The sequence below is a fragment of the Peromyscus leucopus genome, chromosome 14 (genome assembly GCF_004664715.2).
Source record: "Peromyscus leucopus breed LL Stock chromosome 14, UCI_PerLeu_2.1, whole genome shotgun sequence".
NCBI lineage: Eukaryota > Metazoa > Chordata > Mammalia > Rodentia > Cricetidae > Peromyscus > Peromyscus leucopus.
Genome location: NC_051075.1, coordinates 69,026,068 through 69,051,694, shown reverse-complemented (window position 1 = coordinate 69,051,694; position 25,627 = coordinate 69,026,068). Strand labels below are relative to the sequence as shown.

Below are 25,627 nucleotides of genomic sequence, written 5' to 3'. Positions count from 1 at the left end.
GGTCACTGCATGGGGGGGACATGGGTTCAGAGGAGAATGTAGATAAATGACATGACCAGGCTCATCAGGGTGTCCCCATTGCCACCTTGCCAACCATCTCAGGAGAAGCTCACCCCCATCCTACAGGGTACTGGTTAGGCAGGCAAAGAAAAAAAAAAAAAAAAAAAAAAACATCTACTGACCTGTCCAGCAAAGAGTCCACACACTCCAATGATACATAGGATGTTGAACACAGCAGAGCCCACAATAGTCCCCACACCGACATCTCCGTGGGTAATGAACACACCTGGAATGAGATAATGGCCAAGCCAGACAGTGGGGCCCTGGGAACCTGCTCTTCCCATACACTTATGTTTTGCCATTCAATCAAATTAAATGTATCATCATCATCATATGTATGGTGTGTGTATGTGTGTGTGTGCATGTGAGTGTGTGTGTACATGTGTGGTAGTCAGAGGACAATTTTCAGTAGTGGGTTCTCTCCTTGGGTTTAGGGGATTGAACTCAAGCTTTCAGGCTTGCATGCTAAGCAATTTTACTGGCTGAGCCATCCCATGTTTTTAAATAACTTTATTGAGACATAATTAACATGTCTAGTGATGCAGTCCAGCAATTTGGCAGCTCCACAAAATTTTACAACCCAAGCCATAATCTAGTTTTAGAACACTGTCATCTCATAAGAAGCCCAGTGCCCATTAGGATCCCACGCTCTAAGAAACCACCAATCTACTTCCTGCCCCTCTGACTCCTTGGGCTTACAGGTAGGGAAATTGAGCCTCAGAGCTGGTGAATGCCCCACTGCACTGGGCAACAAGCCCTGGCTCTCTCTGCATGGTGTCCTAGCTGTCTGGTGTCCTTACCAATGACAGAAGCAAACAGTTCAGGAGTGGAGCTTCCTGCAGCCATGAAGGTGGCACCAGCCACATCTTCACTCAGATGAAGTTTCTGAAACAGAGAGAACACAGGCGACTGGGGTGTGGCAGGGTGGAGTGGACACAGCCACTGTGCTGGTGGGCAGCAAAAAGCTCTCAGTGGCCCAGTGCTGGACTGAGCCCAGCTTGGCAGCCATGGCCTCTCCTCCGGAAGCACACGCCTTATGCCGTCTGCCGGACTTCAATTCTCCCTTTCCCTCCTGACCCATCTGTCTGTTCTTCATTCTCTGCACTCTTAGATCCCTGTCCACGACTCTGGAGGAAGTCTTCCCAGCATTCTCAGAGTTGGCCACACCCTCTCAGACCCCATTTGTTTTATCCTCATCGAACAGATTCTGTGATGAGGGTTTGCAGTCCACACGCTCACCTTCCCCTCTGGACCACCAAGGCAGAGTTGGACCTGTGGGTCCCTAGAGCCTAGAACAGGCTGGAGTCTGCAGTGGTGTGCAATGAGGGTCTCAAAGCTGTCCTGAGGCTGTGGGATCTGGACCCCAAAACATGCCTGTTCCTACATTCTGGATGCTTCTCCATGGCAAGCCCAGTACCCAGACAGAGTCTCAGACACCCAGAGGGCCTGTCCCCAGGATTGAGCTGGCATGGGACAAGGTTAGGAACTTTTTGTATGAGTCCATGCTGCTCAGCAAGGCCATGTTCCAGCCATGGAGGCCCATCATCAGATCCACAATGGAAGACAGGGGACCCCTAGGTAGCTGGCCCTAGGTGGTCTGGGCTCTGTGACACAATGCTCCCCTGGCTGTGCCCAGAAATAAGCTGAGCTGAAGGCAGGCATCTGTCCCTAAGAGCCATCTGTCCCCACCCTGACACTATGACCTCAAAGAGCTGGGCAAGGGGTGGCAAGTTCCCAAGGGGCTGCACATGACAAGCGCTGCAAACAAAAGTTTTTTTTTCTACTTGGTTGGATGCTACAAGAAAGGCCCAACACAGAGGGGCCCGGGGTCTTGCACATGGGAAAGGGAAGATAAATGAACAAAATAGCTAAAGGAAGAACATGGTGTAAACGGGGGACAGAGAGGAATCCTGTCACCATGGCTTAGTGTTCACCCAGGGGAGCACTTAGGGAGCACGGGTCCCCTTGGGGACTGCTGGCCATGGTTTATAGGAGATGTGCCAATGCAGTCACAGGCTTGACTGTTCTCTTGCTAGCCAGGTTTGGCTCACACCCCATGGCATCTAGAACAGTGGTTCTCAACCTGTGGGTCGTGACCCCTTGGCTCCATATCAGATATTTACATTATGACTCATAACAGTAGCAAAATTACGGTTATGAATTAGCAACAAAAATAATTTTATGGTTGGGGGTGACCACAACATGAGGAACTGTATTAAAGTGTCGAAACATTAGGAAGATTAAAACCACTGTTTCTAGAGCATGATGGCCCGGAGGGTGACTTCACAGAGTCCATGGCTTCTGCTGAGCTTTGGGATAGGACGTCATCACTGACATTGATTGGCTGTGGCACCAGGCGGCTGTATGATGGTCTTCTCTACCAGAGTGTGTCTTGTCCTATCTCAGACTTTCTGTCCTTGTTATCTATATGACAGACACTCCTAGTCCCCCAGGGCTTTGTGGAGGGTTCCAGGTCCTCTGCACGTACCTCGCAGATCTTCTCTAGGGATGGGACAAAGAAGTCATCACACACGATGGCCAGGGCGTAGAACATGTAGAGGGCCTGTGAAGGGAAAGCTGGTTTCAGGCAAGGTCCCTAATACCCACACCAGGCAGAAGCACAAGTGGACAGCACCAGCAACTGAGAATTAGTCTCCCCATATCCTCCCTGACGGACAAGGAAACCGAGGCCTAGAGAAGGGAAACAGAATGCTGAGCAGCAGACAGTCATAAATCCAGGCCACACAGGCCTGTACTTTCCCCCAGCACTGCCACAGCAATACAGATCTGGAGCTGGGCAGGGCAGTGCATCCCTGCAGTCTCAGCCCTCAGGATGCTTCGGTAGGAAGATTACAAATTCCAGGCTAGCCTGGGCTACCTAGTGAGATCCTATTTCAAAAAAATAAAAGAGAGGAGCTGGGAAGACAGCTCAGTTGACCAAGTGCTTGCTGTATAAACATAAGGAGCTGAGTTCGGATCCCTAGCACCTATGTAAAAAGTGGGTGCAGTGGCACATGCCTGTAACCCCTGCTCTGGGGGGTGGAGACAGGAGAACTCTCGGAGCTTGATGAACAACCGCTCTAGCTGAATTAGTAAGCCTAGGTCCAGCGAGAGGTGCTATCTCAAAAAATAAGGTGAAACCCAACTGAACAGAACATCAAATATAGAACTCTGGCCTCCATAACCATGTGTGTGCACATGTAATAAATGCATAGATGTGCACACACAAACACATACATGCCACAAGAGAGAGGGAGAGAGGGGAAGAGGGAGGGAGGGAGGAGGGAGGGAGGGAGGGAGAGAGAGAGACTACTCCTAATATACACACATGTGGGGAGTGAGTGAGTCATATTTTAGCTTCTGTAGGTCAAATGGTCTCTGCTATATACTACCCCTGCTCTTATAGAACCAAAGCAGCTCTGGAATGCGTGTGCATGTGTTCTAATAAAACTTTATTCATACAATCCAGTAATGGTCTGGGTTCAGTCCTCCAGTCTTAGCTTGGTAATTACCATTCTGAAGGGTTCTTGCCAAATTTCTGAGGTACTGACCCTCAGGTTCAAACATAAAAGTTTTGTTTATGAGACAGAGCCACAGAACTATGGGGAAAACCAGCTGAATTTGCATCTCCTAGTAAAAGGGGATGGAATGTGAATGCCAGGATGTCTGGAAGATAATAACTCCATCCTAGAAATAATACACAGGCCTGCAGTTCAAAATTTGCCCACAATTCCTATTCTATCTGCCACTTTCATTAGTGGTTTATCGTGCCAATCACAACTTCACTCATTCGTCATCTTACGTCCTTGTTTGCCACCAGAGAATTAAATTACCTCTAGAAAAAGACTAGTGGTTAACAGAATTTAAATTTATAAGCAGTGCTGAGCAGCCCAACTGCTGAACAGAAGGAAATTTGCTGGGGCTGATTTGAAAGAGAGAAAAAAATAAAGCCAACCACGACCAGCTTCACTTTCTGGCAATCATTCAACAGCGTCTTCTACTGGTTCCCACAAGGGCCAGAAAGCAGTTTGGGCTCTGGAGACCACGTACTTCAATGCAGCTTTGCAGTCCTGCCGCTGAAGTTCAAAAGCAGCCACAGAACGTGGGTGGTGGTGGCACACGCCAGTACTCCCAGCACTCGGAGGCAGATGCAGATGGGTCTCTGTGAGTTCGAGGCAGCCACAGAGATCACAGCAATGGATGGAGTGGCTGTGTTGTAACGAAGAACTTTACTGATGAAGGGGCTGGGGCTGGCTCGTTTAGTAGACTGCTTGCCTAGCATACACAAGGCCGGGGTTTTAATCCTCAGTATGGCATACACTGGACAAGGTGGCATACCCCTATAACCTCAGCACTTGGGAGATGCATGAGGAAGGGTGGGTGGGGGGAGCAGATCAGAAGTTTTTGGTCATCCTCAACTACACAGCAGATTTGAGGCCAGCCTCGATACAGAAGACGCTATCTCAAATAAACACATAAATAAATAAATCAACAAATCTTTGTAGAAATAGGCAGGGGGGCGAAATACTTTGGGCTTGACTTCCTCGTTCCCATTCAAGTTGTCACTGAACTCTACTGTCTGCCATCAGGGTTTGTCTGACTATGGAGAGGAGATGGCCATGGCCAACCACCCTGAATGTGCTGGATCTCATCCGAATGTAAAGGAGAATGAGAAAGGTGGCAAAAGAGATTTGGAAAGCAGTCACAGGAACCATGGCAGCCAGCATGTACAGAGGACCTGTGTACCACACCACGTCTGATGCAGTTGACATCTAGTCCTGATGTGTACATGGGGGCCATCAACCCTATTTTATGAAAGTAGAAAATGAGGCACAGGAAAAGAACCCCGTCCTTGTGCTGGGAGTGGAGACACTAGGTGGCGCTGGGTAAGTCACCTGACATTAAAGAAACGCCTCTTGTTGGGCAAGATAGCCTAGTGTCTAGTCTCTTCCCAGGCTGTAACAAGGATTAAAGAAGAGTTCAGATACTCTATGGCAGTTGTTCTCAAACTGTGGGTCATGACTCCCTTGGGGGTTCCATATCAGATATTTACATCATGATTCACAACAGTAGCAAAATTAGTTATGAAGTAGTAACAAAATATGTTTATGGTTGGGGGGGTTCACCATAACATGGGAAAATATATTAAAATGTCACAGCATTAGGAAGGTTGGGAACCACTGCTCTCTGGTCATTTATACACTATACAGATGGCGTTCCTGCGCCAGAAGATTAGTGGCTTCTGGCCCCTTGAGGACACTTACACCGAGGATGTGTAGCAGGACAGCGCCATGCTGTCGCTCTTTGTTGGAGAACAGGTCTGTGGGGAACTCGTGAATCGCTGGAAGAGAAAAGGAGACAGCAAGGTGTTAGTTAGCAGGGCACCATCAGCAAACCCACCCGAGAACCACAGTCCACCAAGCAGCTCAGGACTCCCTGGTTTCGGACTAACTGACCAGGGGGAGGTCAGCTGGATCTCAGTGTGGGGCAGACTGGTGCTTTTAGGAAAATGCTGGTTACTGGATTAGTCACAGATATCCCAGTACTGGAGAGCTGATTGGGATTTAGATCTGCCTTGGGTCCTGAAAGAGAGTATAATGCACTTCGCACACACCGGGACAGCTGCAGTCAGAAAGACAGACCCTGCTGGTGGAATGAGAAATAGGGTGGCTTTTGGAGCTCTCCAGACAATGACACAATTTGCCCAGGGACAACTCATCTGCCTCAGAATGCCCATAGCCAGTGGAGGAATAGTCCCTTCTCACTGTGCGTTATCCCATGCTACTGGGATGCTGTCACAATTGCCATCCCTCAGGTATCTGGAAAGATAGCTGGTCCACAGCAGGCACTCAATAGATGTCCTAGACAGAAATCCTATTCTGTAAATACAACATGGCCCTAAGTTCTGAAAGCGAATGTTATAAAATCTCACTTTTCAACATCAGATTCCCTTGACGAGAAACTGAATCTGGCAGCTATCCAGGCACCAGAGAGCCTGCCCACTTTGAAGCAAGAAGTACTTAAAGAAAAATGTCTTCATTCCTTTCTTTATATTTTTTATTTTCTAATCAAACTTCTTATTAAAGAATTACAGCTACCGCTTCCAGGGCCTGCATCTGCTACTTGGGGATGGAGAATTATAGAGGAAGAGAGTCCACATCCCTGTGGCTGGGATTCTGTTTGCAGAACCTCTGGGACTTTGCAGCATTGATCCTAAGCCAGTGGTTCTGCCCAGAGCTTTCAAGACATTTCCTGATTCTCAAGCCAGTGTGAGGAGAGCTGGCAATTTACACAATCCTGGGGGCATCTTTGAGAATGAGAATAAATCTCTGCTTTTCAGAGGTGGAGGACATGTCATCTGGCCTCCAGCCAGGATGGAGCTGTGGGTTATATAAATCACTTTTGTCCCTGGTACGACTAGACTTTTCATACAGCTCCGCTGCCTTCCCCGCACCCCTAAGTGCAGGCTGGAAGGCTGCAGGGTACAGTGAATGTCATCCGTAGTCTTAATTTTGGCAGCAAATCAGTAGGTGACCTGTAGAGCTCCCAGCTGCTATGGGCCCCCTATTATCATGCCCACCCAAAGCTTTTCACACATTGGGATATAGGTGCTGGGATATACAAGTGCTAGCCTCAGAGAGAAAAGCAATTGGGTGACAGAATCCAAGACTCTGAATTCAGGGCCTCAGGTTCATCTACTTTGGTGTTTTGCATAAGAAATGTCCCCCACTGGGGCTGGCATTTGAATGCTTGGTCCCTGGTTGGTCTGTTTAGGGAGCTTTGGAGGTGCAGTTTTGCTGGAGGAAGTACATCATGGCAGATGGGCTCACTGCTTCATACTTGTTGGTGAGATGTGATCTCTCTGCTTCCTGCTCTGGCCACCATGCTTGCCTGCTGCCATGCCTCCCTAACCGCGATGGAGCCTTATCCCTTTTATCCTTCTGTAGGTTGCCTTTAGTCATGATGTTCTGTTAGAGCAACAGAAAAGAAACTAACTAATCCACCTACCCATGGACTGTGGTTGAGTCACCTAACCTCTAGGGCCCTCTGCCTCTTCAGTGACAATCTGCTGTGAAAACACAAGGCTGGGTGAATATGTACGGCACTCCTTGGCTTGGACAGCAAAGGCTTCAGTGGGTGGAGGGCCATACCACCCCTCCCAGTAGGCTACTGTACCAGCACACTCTGTCCCCATGGCTGCAGGTGATGTGCATCCTTGGGTTGTGAAAGTAAGACAATAAAACGGTTTTGGTGGGGAGGGGGCATGACCAAAGACGGTGAGAGTAAGCCACAGACTGTAACAGGCCACAGGAGAACCTACCTGCTGGAGCAGTGTCACTCCAGGTTCCCCAGGAAACCTACTCTCTCTTTCCAAAGCTTGCCAGGATGAGGAGCACCCAGACCATGTTCAAGTGTGTGAGGCTTGCAGGTCTGAGAGGGCTCATTGCACCCCCACTGCTCAGATCCACCCCAGGGAGGAGGGAGGGATCAGCAGGGCACACATGGCTTTTGAGGTCACACCTAAGCTTTTAAGCTGCAGAAATCCCTGGTGGCAGGTGTGGGGGGAGGAGAGATTTGTCTGCAGGTCCTGCAGCAGGCCCCCAAAGCTCAGGGAAGTAGGATGATGCCAGCATCCTCCAGAGCCCAGGAGGAGGAGGGAGCCAGGAAGGCAACATGATGAAAGGCAGCCTTCCCTTTGGACCTTGGCCCCAGAAGGACTTGTCTCTCACTTCTGATTCCGGACATACTTGGGCAACCCTATACACAGTATCTACCCCATTTTGCACTCTGCTTTGGCGTGTATGCAAAGCTCAGGATATCTGGGGAGATCTCTCCTGCTACCTACCTTCGTGAGCATTGAAGGGGAGACCCTATGGGCCCTGGGTCTATTAGTACCCACAATTCCTTCAGCACCTACACACTGCCACTTGAAGTCCCCATGGAACACTTTAGCATGGGGGACACAGAAAGCTACTTGGTGATTTTCTGCCGGCATAGTCCTTTTCAAGCTATACTTTTGCCAGTGGTGCCGCTCATCAAAATGTATGAATTTATTCAGTGGGCATTTCCAGAGCACCCACTCAGTGAACCTGTACTCTGGGAACTGCTGAATAATAGTCTGTGTATCTTGAGCCTCCTTGAGTACAGCAACTGCATCTTGGAGGGTGACCTGACTTTCAGAGACCACCAAAGCTATTGAGAAAGCAGAAGCCTATTAATGTGAGAATACCCCTATCCTGAAAGAATAGGAGTACCTCCAGTGTTTACTCCACATCAAATGTTAAGTAGAGTGCTGAGTCTCAGGCATCTGCCCCTGTGGCACATCTGGCCCAGTGCATGGGACAAGCTAACAACTGACTGTTTTAGTTAGGGTTTCTATTGTTATGGAGAGACATCATGACCATGGCAACTTTTATAAAGAAAACCATGTAACTCGGGCTTGCTTACAGTTTTAGAGGTTTAGTCTCTTATCATGGCAGCATGCAGGCAGACATGGTGCTAGACGGGTAGCTGGGAGCTCTACATCTTGATCGGCAGGCAACACGAAGTGAACTGTCTACCACACTAGGCATAGCTGGAGCATGAGACCTCGAAGCCTTCCCTCCCCTACTCCCCTGTAGTGACACACTTCCTTCAACAAGGCCAGACCTACTCCAACAAGGCCACACCTCCTAATAGTGCCACTCCCTATAGGCCAAGCATTCAAGCACAAGTCTATGTGGCCTTTCCTATTCAAACCACCACACTGAGCAATGGTGAAGGCCTCTGGGGCAGTGACCAATGGGTTGAGCAAGCCACCACTGACTTGGGGGAAGTGGAGAACATGAAGTGAATCCATAGAAAGGGCACCCATGTCAAGGCCTGAAGGTCACATTGTCAACTTCTCAAAGCCCTAATCTCCCAGACAATCCCAAGAAACACACCATTCCCACTTACTGATGAACGACCTGGCCTGCAAGGCTGAAGGAGTCACCTACAGCCACACAACCACAATAGGGGACAGGTAAAGAACCCAAGATGAAGCTCAACCAATATGTGGCTTTCCTCAGCTGAGCATCTTCTCTACAACAGGCAGACTTCTGAGAGACAAGGCCCTTATCTGAGGGGCAGGCTCTGTTTTCTGGGATCTCAAAGGGCCATGACAAGAGATTATGCTCCTGGAAAGAGAGAAATGCCTGGCATCTCACTGGTCAAGTTCATCTGCAGCCCACAATCCACTACAAATTCCATGGATCCAGGGGAGAGCCAGCATGTGTGGTGATGTTTTAATTGTGGTGAAATATGATTTTTGTTTGTATGTTAATAAATAAAGTTTGCCTGGAGATCAGAGGTCATAGCGAGCTAGGAACACAAGTCAGATGGTGGTAGCCATGCCTTAATCTGATCACATGGCAGGCAGAGTCTCTGTGTGGTCAAGGACACAGCCAAGTATGGTGACACGAACCTTTAATTCAGTACCAACCATAGAGACCTGGAGGTCTGTACAGACAGGCAGTGACGAGCAAGTCATGTGGTTGGGTTTAGAGGCAGTGAGAAGGCAGAACAGAAAGGCAATAAAAAGACAAGTCACACAGGATAAAAAGCTCTCTCAGGGAAGGATAGCAGCGAGTGGTGAGCTAAAGGTAGTCTTGGCTCTTTGCTAGTGCTCGGATCTCTTGGGCTTTTAACTCTGTATTTGACTCTGTGTTTCTTATTTAAAAAGACTATTTAGAAATTCGTCTACAAGCATGGGTATTCTTCAGTCTCCTTAGAACCTTTGACAGAACTGACTGCTGCTCAGGCAGAGGAGACGGCTCTGTGGGTAAGAACTTTATGTACCAGCATGAGGACCTGAGTTCAGATTCCCAGCACTCATGTGAAAGGTGAGGTATGACAGCACCTGACTGTAGTCCCAGCATGGAGAGAGGCGGAGCTCTGGGGTTTGCAGGTCAGCTTGACCAGCTATAACAGTGAGCTTCAGGTTCAGTAAGAGACTGTGTCTCAAAAAAGCAAGGTGGAGGCTAGAGAGATAGCTCAGTGGTTAAGAGCATGGACTGCTTTTCCAGAGGACCTGGGTTTGATCCCAGCCCCTACACTGTAGCTAACCATCTGTAACTAAAGTTCCAGGGGATCTGACACCTTCTTCTGGCCTCCATAAGCACCAGGCACACACATGGTGTGCAGACATACATGTAGGCAAAACACCCACCCACCCATGTAAAAAATTAAATCTCAAAAGATAAAATAAACAAGGGAGAAAGCAATGGAGGAAGATATATATGTGTGTGTCATCCACCCATCCATCCATCATTCATCTATCTGCCTATTCACCCACTCATCCATCTCTCCATCCATCCACCCATCCACCCACCCATCCATCCACCCATCCACCCACCCATCCATCCATCTACCCATCATCCAGCCAGCTATCTCTCAATTTTCTATATGATAAAGTCTATATTTTGTGGCGTGTAGTTCTCTGAGTTTTAGAAATGTGTGAGGTCATGCATGTATCCAATATCACACTCAAAGACAAAATAGTTCCATCACACCCAAAGTGCCTCGTGCTGAATATTTGTAATCAATATCTACCTAGCCCCCAAATCCTGGCCACTAGGGGTTATTATGTGTCCTTTACAGAAGGTCCTATCAATGGAGTCTTATTACAGGAAAGCTTTTCAGTCAGCATCTTTCACTTAGCAAAAATGCTTGAAGAGATTTCCACCTTGTATGCTCCACCTCTTCAGACTTCCTTGTTTAGTTTCTTTGACTCTCTTGCTCCTCTCTCATCTCCCTTGGCTGGCTCCGTGTCCAGGGCAGGACCCCTGAATGCTGTGTTCTTAGGGCCTCCTCCCTGTCTTCTCTTCTCTCTGCTCATTCTCTGTGGTTTTGTTTCTCTAATCTCTACAGACACCTCCCAAATTTCAACATTGCCAAGCAGCCATTGTCACACAATCCTTGGCAATCATGTAGGCACCCCAAACCTCAGTGAATGGTCCACCATCTACATGGGCTGAAGGAAGGAAATCCTGGCACATTCTTAAGATCTCCCATTTCCTCCAATCCTATGATATAGGAAAGACCATGATGCATCCAGTTTCCATTTTACTTTCTTCCTTGGACCTTCCCATGGGGGACTAGTCCCATACACCATCATATGCTGTGTTCTGATGAGCCTTGGCTTGCTTGTGTATGGTTCTGACTGTGAAATAGGTCCTGTTGACCATGGGGACTTCCAGAGCAGAAAAGAGGTCAACTGTCTTCTCACTGCTGTTTCCATGGGCAACCATGGCTACAGACACCGGCAGGCTCTGCTGACAACAGCCCCACATCCTAATTTCTGAGCAGGGAGCTTTGGGGTTGGATTTTTCTATTTCCTGCTTGCCTCAGTCCATCTGTGCTGCTGTAACAAAAGATGCTAACCCAAGGTGCTTACTAAATACAGAAAACTTACTTCTCATAGTTTTAGAGGGCCAGAAGTCTAAGATCAAGGCCTTGCTTCCTAGGTCATGGAAGCTGCCATCTCTGTGTCCACACATGGATGGGGTCAGGCAGCATTCTAGAGTCATCCCCACCCCCCATGGTACTGGAAATTGAACACCATGGGTATTATGCATGTTAGGCAAGTACTCTACCACTGCCTATATCCCCACTGCTCTTTTAATTTTGAGACAAGGACTCACTAAGTTGCCTGGGATGGCTTTAAACTCACTTCAAGGTCCAACTGGCCTTGTCTTTGTGGATACTCTAGACTCAGCCCCCCCCCCCCAGTAGCTGATTTTATAGGCTGTGCTACCAGGTTTGCCAGAGCCTTGTTTCTAGGGATGTTAACTACCCCAGTGGTGAAAGCACAGTCCTCATGACCCAACCAACTCCCAGAGTCTACCTTCTTACACCATTATTTGGGGGTTAAGATTCTTTGCAATTCTTTTTTGAGATGAAATATTATTGCATAACTCAGGCTGGCCTTAAACTTGTGACTCCTGCCTGTTTCCTGAGTGCTAGGATTATAGGTATATATCACCACACCCAGCTAGAATTTCTCATATGAGTTTGGGGGTGACCCAAACATTCAAGCCACAGAACCTCTTCCTCAGCTGTTCCTGTACTTTTCTGAGTACCTAGTTCCCTGAATGAAATTATTTTCTGTGTAAACTATCTAAGATGGTTTCTACATCCTGTAGTAAGTTGACTTAAATCACCAGCCTCCCTGAGAGCTGAGAGAGAGACTGGGAAAGCTTTATTTTTCAAACCATTCTTGACTCTGTCCCCCTTTTCACCTCCACCTCTGACAGCATCTACTGCTGGACCATCACTCTGATCTTCTAGCTAGCCTCCCATCTGTTTCCACCTAGCAGCTAGGCAGCTTCTCAACATCCACAGAAGACAAATGCTGAAGCTGGTCCAGATCTTCCAAGCTCAGCACCGTCTGGCTCTACCTGCCTGTATGGCCTGGATCATCCCAAGGTGTGCTCTCAGCTCTAGCCATGCTGGCCAGGCTCATACTACCAGGTCCTGGCACAACCTGCTACCAGGCCAGCATTCAGGAGGTGCCTTTGAGGTGTCAAGCCTTTGGCCTCCTATTTAACTGAAGGGCAATTGAAGAGCCTGCCCAGAAGGCTTTGTGAGCCTGGCCTGTCTGGCCCTGCATCCCTGGCACTAGGCTATCAGCCACAGCACAGTGCCCCTCCACAGACAGAAAGCCCACAGAGCTGTGCTTTCTGTTGGATGCAAATCTTTCCCAAACCTTTCAATTAGTTGATTCTCTTTAGGGAATGTAAACTGTGAAGTGATTTTTTTTTTTTTAAAGAAACTGCCTCCAAACATGCCATTTTCTTTGCTTTCTGGTAAAAATAACCCCATGTTCTAAGCCATGACGTTTATTATGAAACTATGAAAAGGAGACTGGGAGGCTGGGAAGTCGTTTAAATAGCTTCAAATTTCCATTATTTCAACTTACATAAGGTATGTGTTTTAGAAACCACTCAGGCGCCGGGAGCCAAAAGCCAAGAAATCAAGATTCCCCACCCCCAATTCATTGGTTTAAAATAACTTTGCTGAAAATCTCATGCCTTTCATGGGCAATAGTTCACATGTTAAGGTCTTATACCACTGCTTCCTGTCCCAAACAGGAGTAAACATCAGATGAAGATGTTGCCTTAGCCAGCATGAAAAGGAGTTTGAAATCCTATCTTCAGTGCATTCCTAAAATAGATTATGCACTAGAAAAAAATAAATATGATTGAAAAGCTCAGCCACAGGATTGTTCCTTCCTGGAATCGTGGAATTTTATACCTGTCCAGATAGCGCATCTTTGTTTATTTCCACCCAGGAGGGAATGGAGATTTATAGGTGTCCAAAGAGCTGTGGGCTCCAAGCCACCCTGCCAAGCCCCGAGGATGCTGAGCACCCTTGCTGGTCTCCTCATCAGCCCCAAATCTTACAGGGGACGTGAGTATCCAGAGAGGTCAGCTGTTCTACTCAGCATCACAGGCAGTCGGTGACAGAAGGTCAGGAGCCAGAGCACAGACTTGGTAAGCCCAGACAGGACAGCACATCTGACTTGAAGTCCCTGGACCATGGACTTTGTAACCATCAGGTCCAGTGCCCAGGGCTCAGTCTCAGTGACCACCAGCTCCAACTCAAGTCCAAGTGCTGCAGCTTGGATCTTGAGTGTCCTCTGAAGGTTCATGTGTTGAAGGCTCAGTTCCCCAGGTATGACGATCAGGAGGTCACAGAGGCTTTAAAGGGAGTTCTAGTGGGAAATCCTTTGGTCGTCAAGGACATGCCCTCAAAGGGGATTGTGAGATCCTACCCCATCCCTCCTCTCCTTTGATGGCCGTGAGAGGACATAATTTCATTCTTCTGAATTCTTCTGTCCACTTATTGATTGGGTCATTTATTCTTTTGCTGCTTCTTTGACGTCTTCCTATATTTTAGATATTAATTCCTGCCAGATGAATAGTGACAAAAATTCTCTTCCATTTTGTGGTTGACCCTTAACTCTGTATGTGATCCAGTCAAATCATATTTGGGTATATGACCCAAAGGACCAAAGTCACTTACTATAGACACAGCTTCCTATAGAGATACCTACGCCTGTCACACTGTTCATGACAGCCAAATTATGAAAACAGACAAGGTGCACAGCAGATAAGGAAGCCGGGCTGTAGTGGGATGGTGGTGACGCATGCCTTTAATCCCAGCACTTGGGAGGCAGAGCCAGGCGGATCTCTGTGAGTTCAAGGCCAGCCTGGGCTAGAGAGTGAGTTCCAGGAAAGGTGCAAAGCTACACAGAGAAACCCTGTCTCGAAAACAAACAAACAAACAAAAAACCCCAAACAAACAAACAAACAAATGGCCTTTTATGATCAATATCCCGTTCCATCCTCTTAAGGAGCCTGTGAAATATCACCATGCGCTCCATGAACTGAAGGACAATCTGTCAACAGACTGGACTGTACAGCAAGAACCATGGAACATTTCTTCTCTTGGTCCAACAATTCTTCATCCAGTGTTTGTTCTAAGAATAACATTTCAAATGCGGGGGGCGGGGGGGAGTGTGGACTGATCTATGGGGACGCTTGGTACTGCTGACCATAAGACAGTGGGAGCCACCAGCTGTCCAGGAAGACCATCACGGTCAAATTATTGTGATGCTTGTCCCAGCACTGTTGCTGAGCTACATCCTTGAACAAGAAGGGCCAGAGCACTGCCCTCCTGCAAAGACTGTTGCTATAGATTTTAAAGAGCAACACGAGAGTCACGTGTGGTTTATTTACAGCTGTGAATGAAGACGCCTATGCAAAGATCTGGAGGCGACCCAAAGAGACTCAGGTAGGCACAGCACAGAAAGGATTCTCCATGGCTCCCCTCTGTAATGCTTTTATTATCAACATATTAAGTCAACTTACTATGATTCATAAGAAAGACTCAAGGGTAAAGGTGATGCATGTGGCCCTGGAAAGAGAGTAACAGACTTCAAGAAAGCAGGTAAGGAAAGTGCTAGAATGTATATGATAGCAAAGTGAGAGGGCGGAAGGGCAGAGCAATCAGGGAATGAAAACACAGAGGGCAAGGGTCAGGGGTATGGAAATCAAACCTAAGGACATGTAAAGACGTCATAAGGTGACCTGTTACATTGCATTAAAAAATAAGACAATGCATGAATGAATCCAGTACTAGACAGCACAGTGTGGCCCTTCCCACACCCATGAGGCCCAAGAACTGTCAAGACAGGGAAATCAAAATGCTAGGGTGAGGGAAGGAACTGCATAGAAAAGATCACAAGTAAATCTCTCCGCTAATAGAGCTATTCCAGGTTGCAGTTGGAGTGGGTACACCGCTTAGTCCATTTGTCAAAACACAATCAGTGTACTTAAAAAAGCCTGCATTTTATTGTATAAAAGTTATACCTCATAAGGGGCTATGGATGCGTCTCAGTGGTCTAGTGCTTGCCTAGTGTGAACAAGGCCCTGGGTTTGAGTCCCAGCTACACACACCCACAGATCCCCCTCCCCCCACACACCACAAACAAAACCTTAAGAAGCCAGAGCTGACTGTGTCAAAGTCCAGTGAATAGAAGCATGCCACTACTGACATCCCTCAGGGCCCCCAGGTGTGCCGTTCCTCATGACAAGGACAAACAGGTGACCGGCACCCAGTTCCCACATGTGCACAGGGCACACATCGTCCATAGACAGAGGTGACCTTGATGGAGATGGTCACCACAGTCGCTGCTCCCTGAAGATGGATGCATCTCCATTGGTCAGAAGTCAACTGCAGACGCCCCAGAAGCTACCAGGGAGGCTCTGAGCCGGGGACCAGTCTCAGGTAAGTTCTTGTCACTGTGCAGTGTGTCTTCAAGGAAGCAGGACTGCGGGTCACCGAGCTGTCACTGTCATCATTGGTGACAGTGGAACTCAATGTGCTGGGGCCAGGCCTCACACACTCCCTACACATTCTTGACGGGCAGAGGTGGCTGCCTGAGTGAATCGGGGCCGTGTGTTAACTGGAGCTGTCTCTCCACCAGCAGAAACAATTATTCATTGTCTGGTGAGGGCCAGATGGCAGCGGGCTGTGGAAAGTCCCCAGGCTGGACTCGCCTGAGAGTGAGCTGTTTCGGCTGCGGGTCGTGATGTGTTCCTGCCACTCATAGCCAAACGGGCCATGATCGGGACACTGGGGGTAGGGTGTCACCGGCAGAGTTTCCTAGGACTCTGAAAGGAGGCAAAGTGTCACACACCTAAAGACCAGGATCCATCCCATGCATAGATGTGAGCTTGGTGGACATGGTCACCACAGCCACTGTTTCCTGAAGATGGACGTACCTCCATCTGTCAGAAGTCAGCTGAAGAAGTCTCAGAAGCCACTATGGAGGCTCTGATGCTGAGACCAGTCTCAGGTAAGACCCATGACACTTCCGGGCATCCAGAATCCAGGTGCTGGCAAGACTGAGTGACAGTTAATTCAGTCAACCTGACTGGCTCTACAATCACATTGGAGACAAGCCTGGGCACAGGTGTGGTGGAGTCTCTAGACTGAGTTGAGTGAGGTGGGAGACCCACCCTAATTGGGAGGGGGGCACCATTTCACAGGCTGGGGTCCCCAACTGAATAAAAAGGAGAAAGTGAGCTGAGCACCAGCATCCATCTTTCTGCTTCCTGACTGAGGACACAATGTGAGCAGGCGCACTCTGACCACAGTGACTCCACTATCGTGCTGGACCGTGACCTCAGAGCTGTGAGCTAAAATAAATCCTTGTCCCCTTCAGTTGCCTTTTTGGGCATTTTGTCCCCGCGATGGGAAAAACAAGCAGTACAGACTGGTATAGACTGGTTCCCACGGCAGCCTCAGGGAGCAGATGTTCTGGGTCCCTTTCAGCACCTGGTAGTGGCCAAGGTCCTTGGTATTTACTGGCTAGTAGACATGTCATGCCTCTGTCATCCTTGGTCTTCATTAGACATTCTCTTCTTGTTGGGGTCTCCATATGGCTTTCTCAAAAGGACGCCAGGCACTGGCTTTGGGCCCCACCTTTATCCAGCATGACCTCATTTTGACTAATCAAAAAGTTCCTGTTTCCAAGCAACTGCACAGTCATAGGTACCAGGGGTTGGGGCTGTGATGTGGTTGTTTTGGAAAACAAGTCACCCTCCACCATATACATATCTGTTGACCCCTTTAACCCTGTTCACAGAACATGGGTACCTGAAGCTCCCCTGTGAGCACATGCTCGACCATGGCAACAGCCTTTGGTCACGGTTAGGTTCTATAGTGTAGGTCTTGGGATTTGCTATACAACCCAGGCCAGCCTTGAACTCAAGGCAATTGTCCTGCCTGAGCTTCCCCAAGTTCTGGGATTATAGGTATGAGCTACCCACCACACACAGGTCTATTTTTGTTGTTGTTCTTGTTGTTTTTGAGACAGGGTTTCTCTGTATAGTTTTGGTGCCTGTCCTGGATCTCGCTCTATAGACCAGGCTGGCCTCGAGCTCACAGAGATCCACCTGGCTCTGCCTCCTGAGTGCTGGGATTAAAGGTGTGCACCACCGCCCGGCCCACACGGGTCTTTTATATCCTATGATCTATGGGCACTGCCCTGAGTCATAGCTGTTATCTAGTGAAATCAGCAGTGTCTCCCTCCAGGGTGTCACTATTTGGCTGATACCTCCTTTCCTGGGGCACACTACTCTTTTGGAGTATGTTGAGCTGGAGAGAACATTAAACCCAATTAACCAAGAGAGTTCAAATTGCTGATCAGCCAGGAAGGATCTCTGTGATTCCCCAGGGACACAGGGTTCTTCCCTGTCTCGGCCAGCCTCACACTCAGCCAGTGGAAGATGGGTTGGGGAAAGGTGGGTTCTTGGGTTCAGGGGCTCCCCAACCTGGGTGTGAGGGGTGGTGATTCAGGCTCTCTCTGACAGGGAGGAATGAGGAAGGCTGGCTCTCCTGTCCTCTCACAGGCGCTGGTCTTCAGGGTAGGAAGCTGAGAGCTGGTTGCCATGTGAATCGTGTGTGCCAACTTGACCAGGCTGTCAGAAACAGCTATTTAATCATATGCAAATCTAGGCTTTACTGTGAGCCTGTTGTATAAATGCGGCTAACAGTTACCATCTGCTGAGTTTAAGGAAACGAGATTACTCCCAGTACTTCGGGTGTGAATTCAACTCCACTCAGGTTAGTTGAAGACTTCACAGCAAAGCTAAGGCTTCTGGGAGAAGACACTCGGCCTGCAGACAGCACCCTAGCTTCTGTGTATGAATTCTCTACTGCCTGCCACTCACGGTGAGCCTGTAAGCCCATCTTTTAAATACATCAATGCCAATAGGACACACACACACACACACACACACACACACAGAGAGAGAGAGAGAGCGAGAGAGAGCGCTATGGTTTGGATGAGTGTTCCCCCACAGATTCCTGTATTAAGGGGTTGGTCTCCTAGGTCATACAATTGGGAGGTGAGATGGATCTTTAAAGGGGACTGTGCAGAGGGAAGCCTGTAGGTAACTGGAGCATGTCCTCAAAAGGGGATTGTGGGAGCCAGGTCTCATTCCCTTCTTCTCTTGCTTCCCGCTGTATGTGTAGAGCCATTCACTCTAACAAAGACTCTTGCGATGATGTGTCTATTCAACAGAGGCTCAAAGCCATAGGGACTGGATTTGGACGAGGACCTCCAAAGCCATATGCTGACAAAATGGAACCTCTCCTCTACTGATCAATTGCCTCAGGTAGCTTGTTATAGTGACGGGAAACTCACAAATGCACTATATACAAATACCATCTTTACAAAGATTGATGGATTTATAGCTTCACAGAGAGATACAAGGGGTGTGTGTGTGTGTGTGTGTGTGTGTGTGTGTGTGTGTGTGTGCGGTGCCTATTGACTCCATTTCTCTGGAGAAGCTGCCATTATTCTGGGCCTTGCCAGGCTTGGGCTGGGAGGCATAAGGAGCCACCCCAACCTCAAGTAAGACAGAACTAGGCAGGCAGGCTAGTGAAGGGCAAACATATGAGAGTTCCTGGAGGGACTTGCATCCCACTGCTGGAAGCCAAGGCTGCTCTTCTTCACACTCTGAGTCAGCCCCTACAGCTGACCTGATTGCACAGTATCATGGTCCTTGATCCAAGCCTGTCTCTTACACCAAGTCCCTACCTTCCTCCTACAATCCAACCCCTACAATCTCAGAAGAACAAAAGTGTCTGTGAGATTCTTCTCTAGGCACAGGGCTGATTTTCATCTCAGAATCTAATTGTAAGGAGCACTTCTAAGAGTTGCTAGGGTCTAAGTTCTATTCCTGGCTTTTCCATCACAAGCATAAAGGAGATGGTTTAGTTTGCTGCTTCCCCTACAGGCATGTGAAGTTGGAGGAGGCTCCCAGCTCGTTATGAACAGGTTTTACAGAACCATTGAGCAGAAACAAGATCAGCCATACTGGGCCACTGGGCCTCTTTGGTGGCTTCCCCTCCTTCAGATGTCTTCTGGGACTATCATCTCCCTTCAAACATGTCAACAAGATCACAGAAGCTATAGTGAGAAATCTGACCTTCCTGAGGACTGTCAGGAGAGCTCAGCTTGAGCTGTTAGCAGAGCTGGCCTCAAGAGCATGCAGTGATCTGTGAGCTGTCTCAGTGCATGTCTGCCCAGTTCAAGTTCATTCTTCTCCCTCCCACGGAGCAGCAGCAGGAGGCTGATCTGGACTGGAAGGCACCTCTTTGCTTCCCTGGTGTCTCTCTTGTTCTTCCTGCTCAATGCTATGAGTTCTTCATTAAGCCTACAGCATCTCATGTCTACTCTACACAGTCAGGAAAGATGTCAATGCATGTGGCACTGGCTATGCACTTCCTTCAGCCTGGCATGCACATGGCACAGGGTGCCTTCCTGACCCAGCGAGGATTGTAGGTATGTCTGCCTTTACAGAGTTTCAGGTTTAGAAGTTAAAGCATGCATTCTTCATGCCGTCTCTCCCCTTGGACCATAGAACAAAAGACAAGAACATTAACTTTCCAAGAACAATCATTCAACAAACACAGAAGGTAACCTACACTCAGGGCCAGAACACAGAATATGATCCACCTGTCGCCAAGGAGGAGCTGGCAGAGGACTTGCCACAAAGACCCCCCATTTCCAAAGCTACCAACTTCGGGGAATGACCATGAGTTGAAACAACATGTAAGAAGATAATGAATAGGTACTGCTCCAGTCCTTCCTCGCATAAGGTGATGATGGGGAAGTACCTCTGCGGCCCCTCCCCAACAAGGTTCCGAACAATCTGTGGCTCTCCAGAGTGGCTCATCATGGGAGAGGCCATGATCTGCCTTCCCACCAGATGGCAGCTATCCCTCCTTCAGGTCCTTCCTCCCACCTGAATACACATGCTGGAAGGAAAAATCAGTGTACAAAGATGATGAGAAACACTAAGTCATAAGCATGAGGTCCGTGGAGATGGTGCTGTGGGTGAGGTGGTGCGCAACTGTAATCCCAGCACTGGGGAGGCAGAGACAGGAGAACCTGGAACTTAGTGGCCAGCCAGTCTAGGCAATGGCACACTCCAGATATGGAGAGCAATTGAGGAAGGTATCTGATGTCAGCCTCTGACCTGCCTACACACAGACACACACACATACACGCACGCACGCACGCACGCACGCACGCACGCACGCACGCACGCACGCAGGCGCACATGCACAGGAAGGGGGCACTGTTAAAAATCCTATTAAAATTCATAAGGTGTTACTTAGCTCCAGATGCCAGTAATGGCTGGCTGAGAAACCCTGATCCCAGAATCCAAACAAACTGGAATGTGTCTGCCTTCTTTTCACACTGAACACAGATGCTGGCCTCACTCCACCTTCTTGTTAATACCTTGACTCTCCCCATCTCCATCATGATTTCTTGACCAGTCTACATACAGTCAGAACACGGAACACATGCTCTCTACTCCCGGGGGAGTCCTCCTCCACTTGGGAGGCTAGGAATACATAAGAATGCTCCGTGACTTCACACATCTCTGTTCCATTTCTTAATGTCTCGTTAAGTCAACTTAAAGCCCCATCTTTGAAGATCGGCACATCTTTTGTCTGTGTAAGTGAGCTACCTTTGAACAGCATAGAATGACAACATGCTCCTATTCATCTTTCCCTAATCCTTCTATTCTGCCACCCGTGGTTCTCTGACAGCACATAGCCTGCATGCTGGTCCTGCGAGCAGAAAACACTCATAACCCAGATCCTCACTGCTATCCCTTGACACAAGCACAGAGCATGCTGTACTCCCAGGAAGATCTGTACTGAGGGCTGTTAGGGAGCAAGGATGGATCAGGCTCACTGTGCAGTCTGCTGGGAAGGCAGAGACAGATGTGTGACTAATGGTGACTGTAACAAGACAAGGCACCACAGGAGGAGGCCGAACCAGGCTTTTGTGGGATGTGGAAAGTAAACAAGGAACTCTAGCCGAGAGCAGACAGCTCAGGGAAAAGTTGGGTCCAAGGACATCCTCACAGACATACTGAGCTAGGGATGCCCTCTGGAGCGATACTTCAGGAGGCAGTGTGGGGTTCTCAGCAGACATGGGTTCAGGCAACATGAGCCACAGGTATCTGGAACTTGTCTCATGCCCCAAGAATAGGCTCAGCTGAGGGGTAGCAGCTAGTGGGCATAGTGCCAGCTATGAGGACTTGAGGGTAAATGCCTAACCAAAGGATGGAGGCACTGCTCTCAGAGATGGGCAGGATTAGGGCATCACACATGCTTGTTTCCTAGCAGTGGAGGGCTAGGTAGAAGAGCGAATGAGGAGAGAAAGCTCTTGTCTCCCCTCCTGACCTGTTTGGGGGTGCTAGGCTGGAAGAGAGTATGGGAAGATGCTGGGGAGGTAGAGTGGGGTCTTAGGCCAGCGCTCCTCATAGTACTCAGTCATGAGCTACATGGGATGTAAGCAGAGAGAGGCTGGTCAGTTAATCACCAGCAGGATGCAGAACAGTGGGTATGGCTGCCGAGGCTAGACCCATCATCACACAATGCACTGTCTGCTTCTGCAGAGAACCTACTCCTTCATCTGGTCACACAGAGGCTGCCTCTGAGATGGAGTGTCCACCTTTGGGAAAGCCAGCACGAATGCTCAGAGACTGCACACACACACCCTCCCGGGGCACAGGAAAGGGGGTGCACAGACACCGGGGGAGAATTTCTGTTAGGGACCTAACCATGGAGGTGGTAGTAACCTTGGTCACTCTGCCTTTCTCAACACCTCCAGGGTGGAGGCACCCTCTACTTTCACCCAAGGGTGTGGCCCGGCTCTGCTGGCTCAACTCTTGTTCTGACTCCTCGGAGTGGCCTTGGACCAGCTCATGTTGTGCCAGCTTCCCCTACTGGTGCCACAGGGGTGATCTTAGCACCTACCCTTTAGACTGGGGGACGGGAGGGCTGAGGCCCACGGAAGGTGAAGGAAGGGCCCTGGTCCTGGGAGAGGCTCTCTGCTTTTGCAACTGTGAACAAGAACAGTGGGGCCATGACAGTCTCTCTTGGTGCCAGGAGACTTTACCTTAAAGAGGTGTCCTTCTAAAAGTAACCTCCCCTGTTTCCAGCAGAAACACAGGGCTACTTGGGGGAGGGTGCAGGGACAATGGGGACAAGGTGCTCTGCGGGCAGCAGTATTTTGTTCCTTGGTCGAGACATGTGACACTGGTACGCTGAGATGACAACATGCTGACTACACTTTTCTGTGTCTGTCATCCTTCAATAGGACATTTTCCCCTCCCCCAACAACGGCTGTTCATAAGCAACCATGGCTGCTGTGCGTTCATGAGTGACAGCCAGGCCACACAGAAGACAGCGGTTCGCAGCCCTCTGTCCCTTGATGTCCCCTGAGCCTTGGAGGGAGTGATGAGTGTCCTGTTTAATGCTGAGCCCTCAACCATCTCTTGCTCAGCACCTTGACCAACCCCCAGTCTCGAGTAATCTCACAGCAGGAAATCCTCCTTATGATTGTGGTGGTGGTGAGGGAACCCAGGGCCTTGTACATGTCCTGACCTCCACCCCTGCGCCATGATCGGGTCCTACAGAAAGTTCTCAGAATACCTCTAGCTGAGGCTGTCGTGGCTCTGGCAGGGAGCCTGGTCCACATCTGCCCACAGAGCACACCAAGAGCCACCCACATGGCGTCTGAGGACACGCCCCCTTTCAGGGCTCTGCGCTTCCTCCAAGAGCTCCATCCAGGCTTGGGTGTGTGGATGCGGACAACAGCAGCTGAGATTCACAGACACTGGCTGCCAGCTCCCTGTATTCTCTTGGGGGGGGCAGTAAGGAGTGGAAGGGCACAGAAAAAAACCTTCCTGACTCAATTTCCCCAGGGAAACTTCTCTTATGGGGAACATGCAGTGACTGACCCACTTTGGGATAAGGGATGAGGTAACACACACTCAACTCCAGGGAAGAAAAAAAGAAAGTGATCTTTAACTCTGCCTCTTTTTATCCTATATCCTCCAGGGAAGAGTCCACTAGCCCTAATTTGTGGGTGATAAAAGAGGCTGAGATAGGTCCCGTGACTGGCCGGCACCATCCTATGCGGAAGGGACAACTCCGAGTCACCGGCTTCTCTCTCTCTTGGACCTCTTCTTGTGGCCTCGATCTTGAAACAGAAGTTTCTATCCCCTGTGGGCTCTGGAGAATCAGCTCCTGGGCTTACAGCAACCGCTGTATAGCTTCCAGCCCAAGGGTGCAGGCCGCTTGCTATTCTGGGACAGCTAAGTCCACACGGGCAAGGCACTTCCTTAAAGATATACCCAGAAGACTGCATCAACCATCATCCAAGCAGAGGAGTCCAAGTCCCAGGTCAATTTAGTCACCTTCTTTGCCTTTTATTTCCATCCTGACTCATCCCCCTGTGGGTGTACACACACACACACACACACACACACACACACACACACACACACACACACACGTCCTGATGTTGTCATCCATCAGATCCCAGGATCCCACTGCTACTGGGTCCTACCACAGTGGCAAGGTCAGGGACTCTTCCTTGTCACTCCAACCACAGGTCAAAAGAAGGTTCTGTCCTCTGTTCATAACCCCCTGCTGCGAATGCCATCAGCACTTGGCTCTGCTCCTTATCATGCCCAGTCTCTCTCCAGAGGGGCTGTGGCCTCTGGACAGAGGGCTACCCCAACAATTTAGTCTGCTTGGCCCCGCGTACACCATCCTGGGAGGTTGCAGAAACATCTACAACAGCTGACTGAAGGGCCACAGAGAAGTTAGGTAACTTGGCCGAAGTCTCACAGCAAGAGGTCAAGTTGGGGCTTGTACCCAGACCATCAGCCCCCTGTTACTACTGTGTGGCTTGCCTGTTCAGGGGTCACGTGCAGGACCAAGGGCATCTACTCACTCTTTTCTGATGGTGGCTGAACTAGAGTGGTTTGTTCAAATGTTTTCCTTTTAAAATTCAGCAATTATTTCCCAGGGAGTAAACAGCACCAGCCAAACACACCCCACAGAATCTGTTAGAGATGTGAATTAGAGAAATGCAGAAGAAAAAAGCCAACAGACGTCACTTCACAATCTGGTGAAAGGCGACCCTAACGGTGTCTGATGTCAGTGACTGAGGACTCCCTGTGTGGGGCAAGGCAGTGATGGGTCCTGCCTGGCCTGGGGCAGGATGAGGCTTCTGGGTGGGAGAAGGAGTGTTACCAAGGACCTGCACCCCCAGAGCAGAGGCGCTGCCTGGAAGCAAGCACCCCCGGTCTGTACCCACGGGTCACTTCTGTCCCTGGCTATGTGGCAGCGGCATCTCCTAGCTCTGCCGTACTTCTCCTTGAAAGCCACCTCCGGGAGATAGCAGAGCATCAGGCCAGGAGCCCAGGTCCCTGCATCTCCATCGAGGATGCTGTCGAGCACCCAGACTGGAAGGCTGCATGGTGACCTCTGGGTTTCTGGGTTTCTCAGCCACCGTGGCTGTAACCTCGCACCGTTTTCTACAGGTCTGGAATAGCTCGTTGGTCCACCTGCACTGCCCACCACAGTTTGGCGGGAGTAGAGGGACGCTGGGGTGGCTTCTGAAAGAGTAGAGCTTCCTTCCCAGGGGTCACCAAGGATGCAGACCCAGAAAAGGTAGAAGGGGGGATGTGGGTGCTCAACTAGCACACTTCGGGGCCTGGGGATTGTAGCTCAGTTGGCAAAGTACTTGCTTTGCATTCATGAAGCCCTGGGTTCAATTCCCAGCATGGTATGAACTAGGCATGGTAGTGCAGGCTGTCATCCCAGTGAGGAAGGGGAGGTAGGGGGATCAGAATTCAGGGCCAGGGAATACAGGGAATTTAAGGCAAGGATGGCTATGTGAAATCATGTCTCAAAATAACAATAATGATAACGATAACAACAATAATAATAACAGCCCACTTGGGGACCAAGGGTGCTAACAACATATGAGACCAGGGTCCCACCGCTCCCTAGGACCCACACACCACAGGGCATTTGACACATACTGCTCGCTTATTCCTGTAAACATGGACACTGCTCACCTTCACCCTGTGAGCTGATAGTCACCTCGGGACTGCAGTCAGCACATGATAACGTTGTGGAAGGTTCTAGA

The 25,627-nt window shown here is 49.3% G+C and overlaps 1 protein-coding gene across 2 annotated transcripts in view; it reads right to left on the bottom strand.

The window, feature by feature from the left end:
• Window positions 1-25,627, bottom strand: part of Slc24a4 (solute carrier family 24 member 4) — a 142,284-nt gene that overhangs the window by 50,395 nt on the left and 66,262 nt on the right. For both annotated transcript variants that reach the window (XM_028888294.2, XM_028888297.2), the window contains exons 3-6: window positions 5,325-5,401; window positions 2,549-2,623; window positions 861-945; window positions 183-286 (exon numbers count right to left, since the gene is read on the bottom strand). In XM_028888294.2, coding sequence (XP_028744127.1) covers window positions 183-286; window positions 861-945; window positions 2,549-2,623; window positions 5,325-5,401 — 341 coding nt within the window. The remainder of the gene's footprint in view (window positions 1-182; window positions 287-860; window positions 946-2,548; window positions 2,624-5,324; window positions 5,402-25,627) is intronic.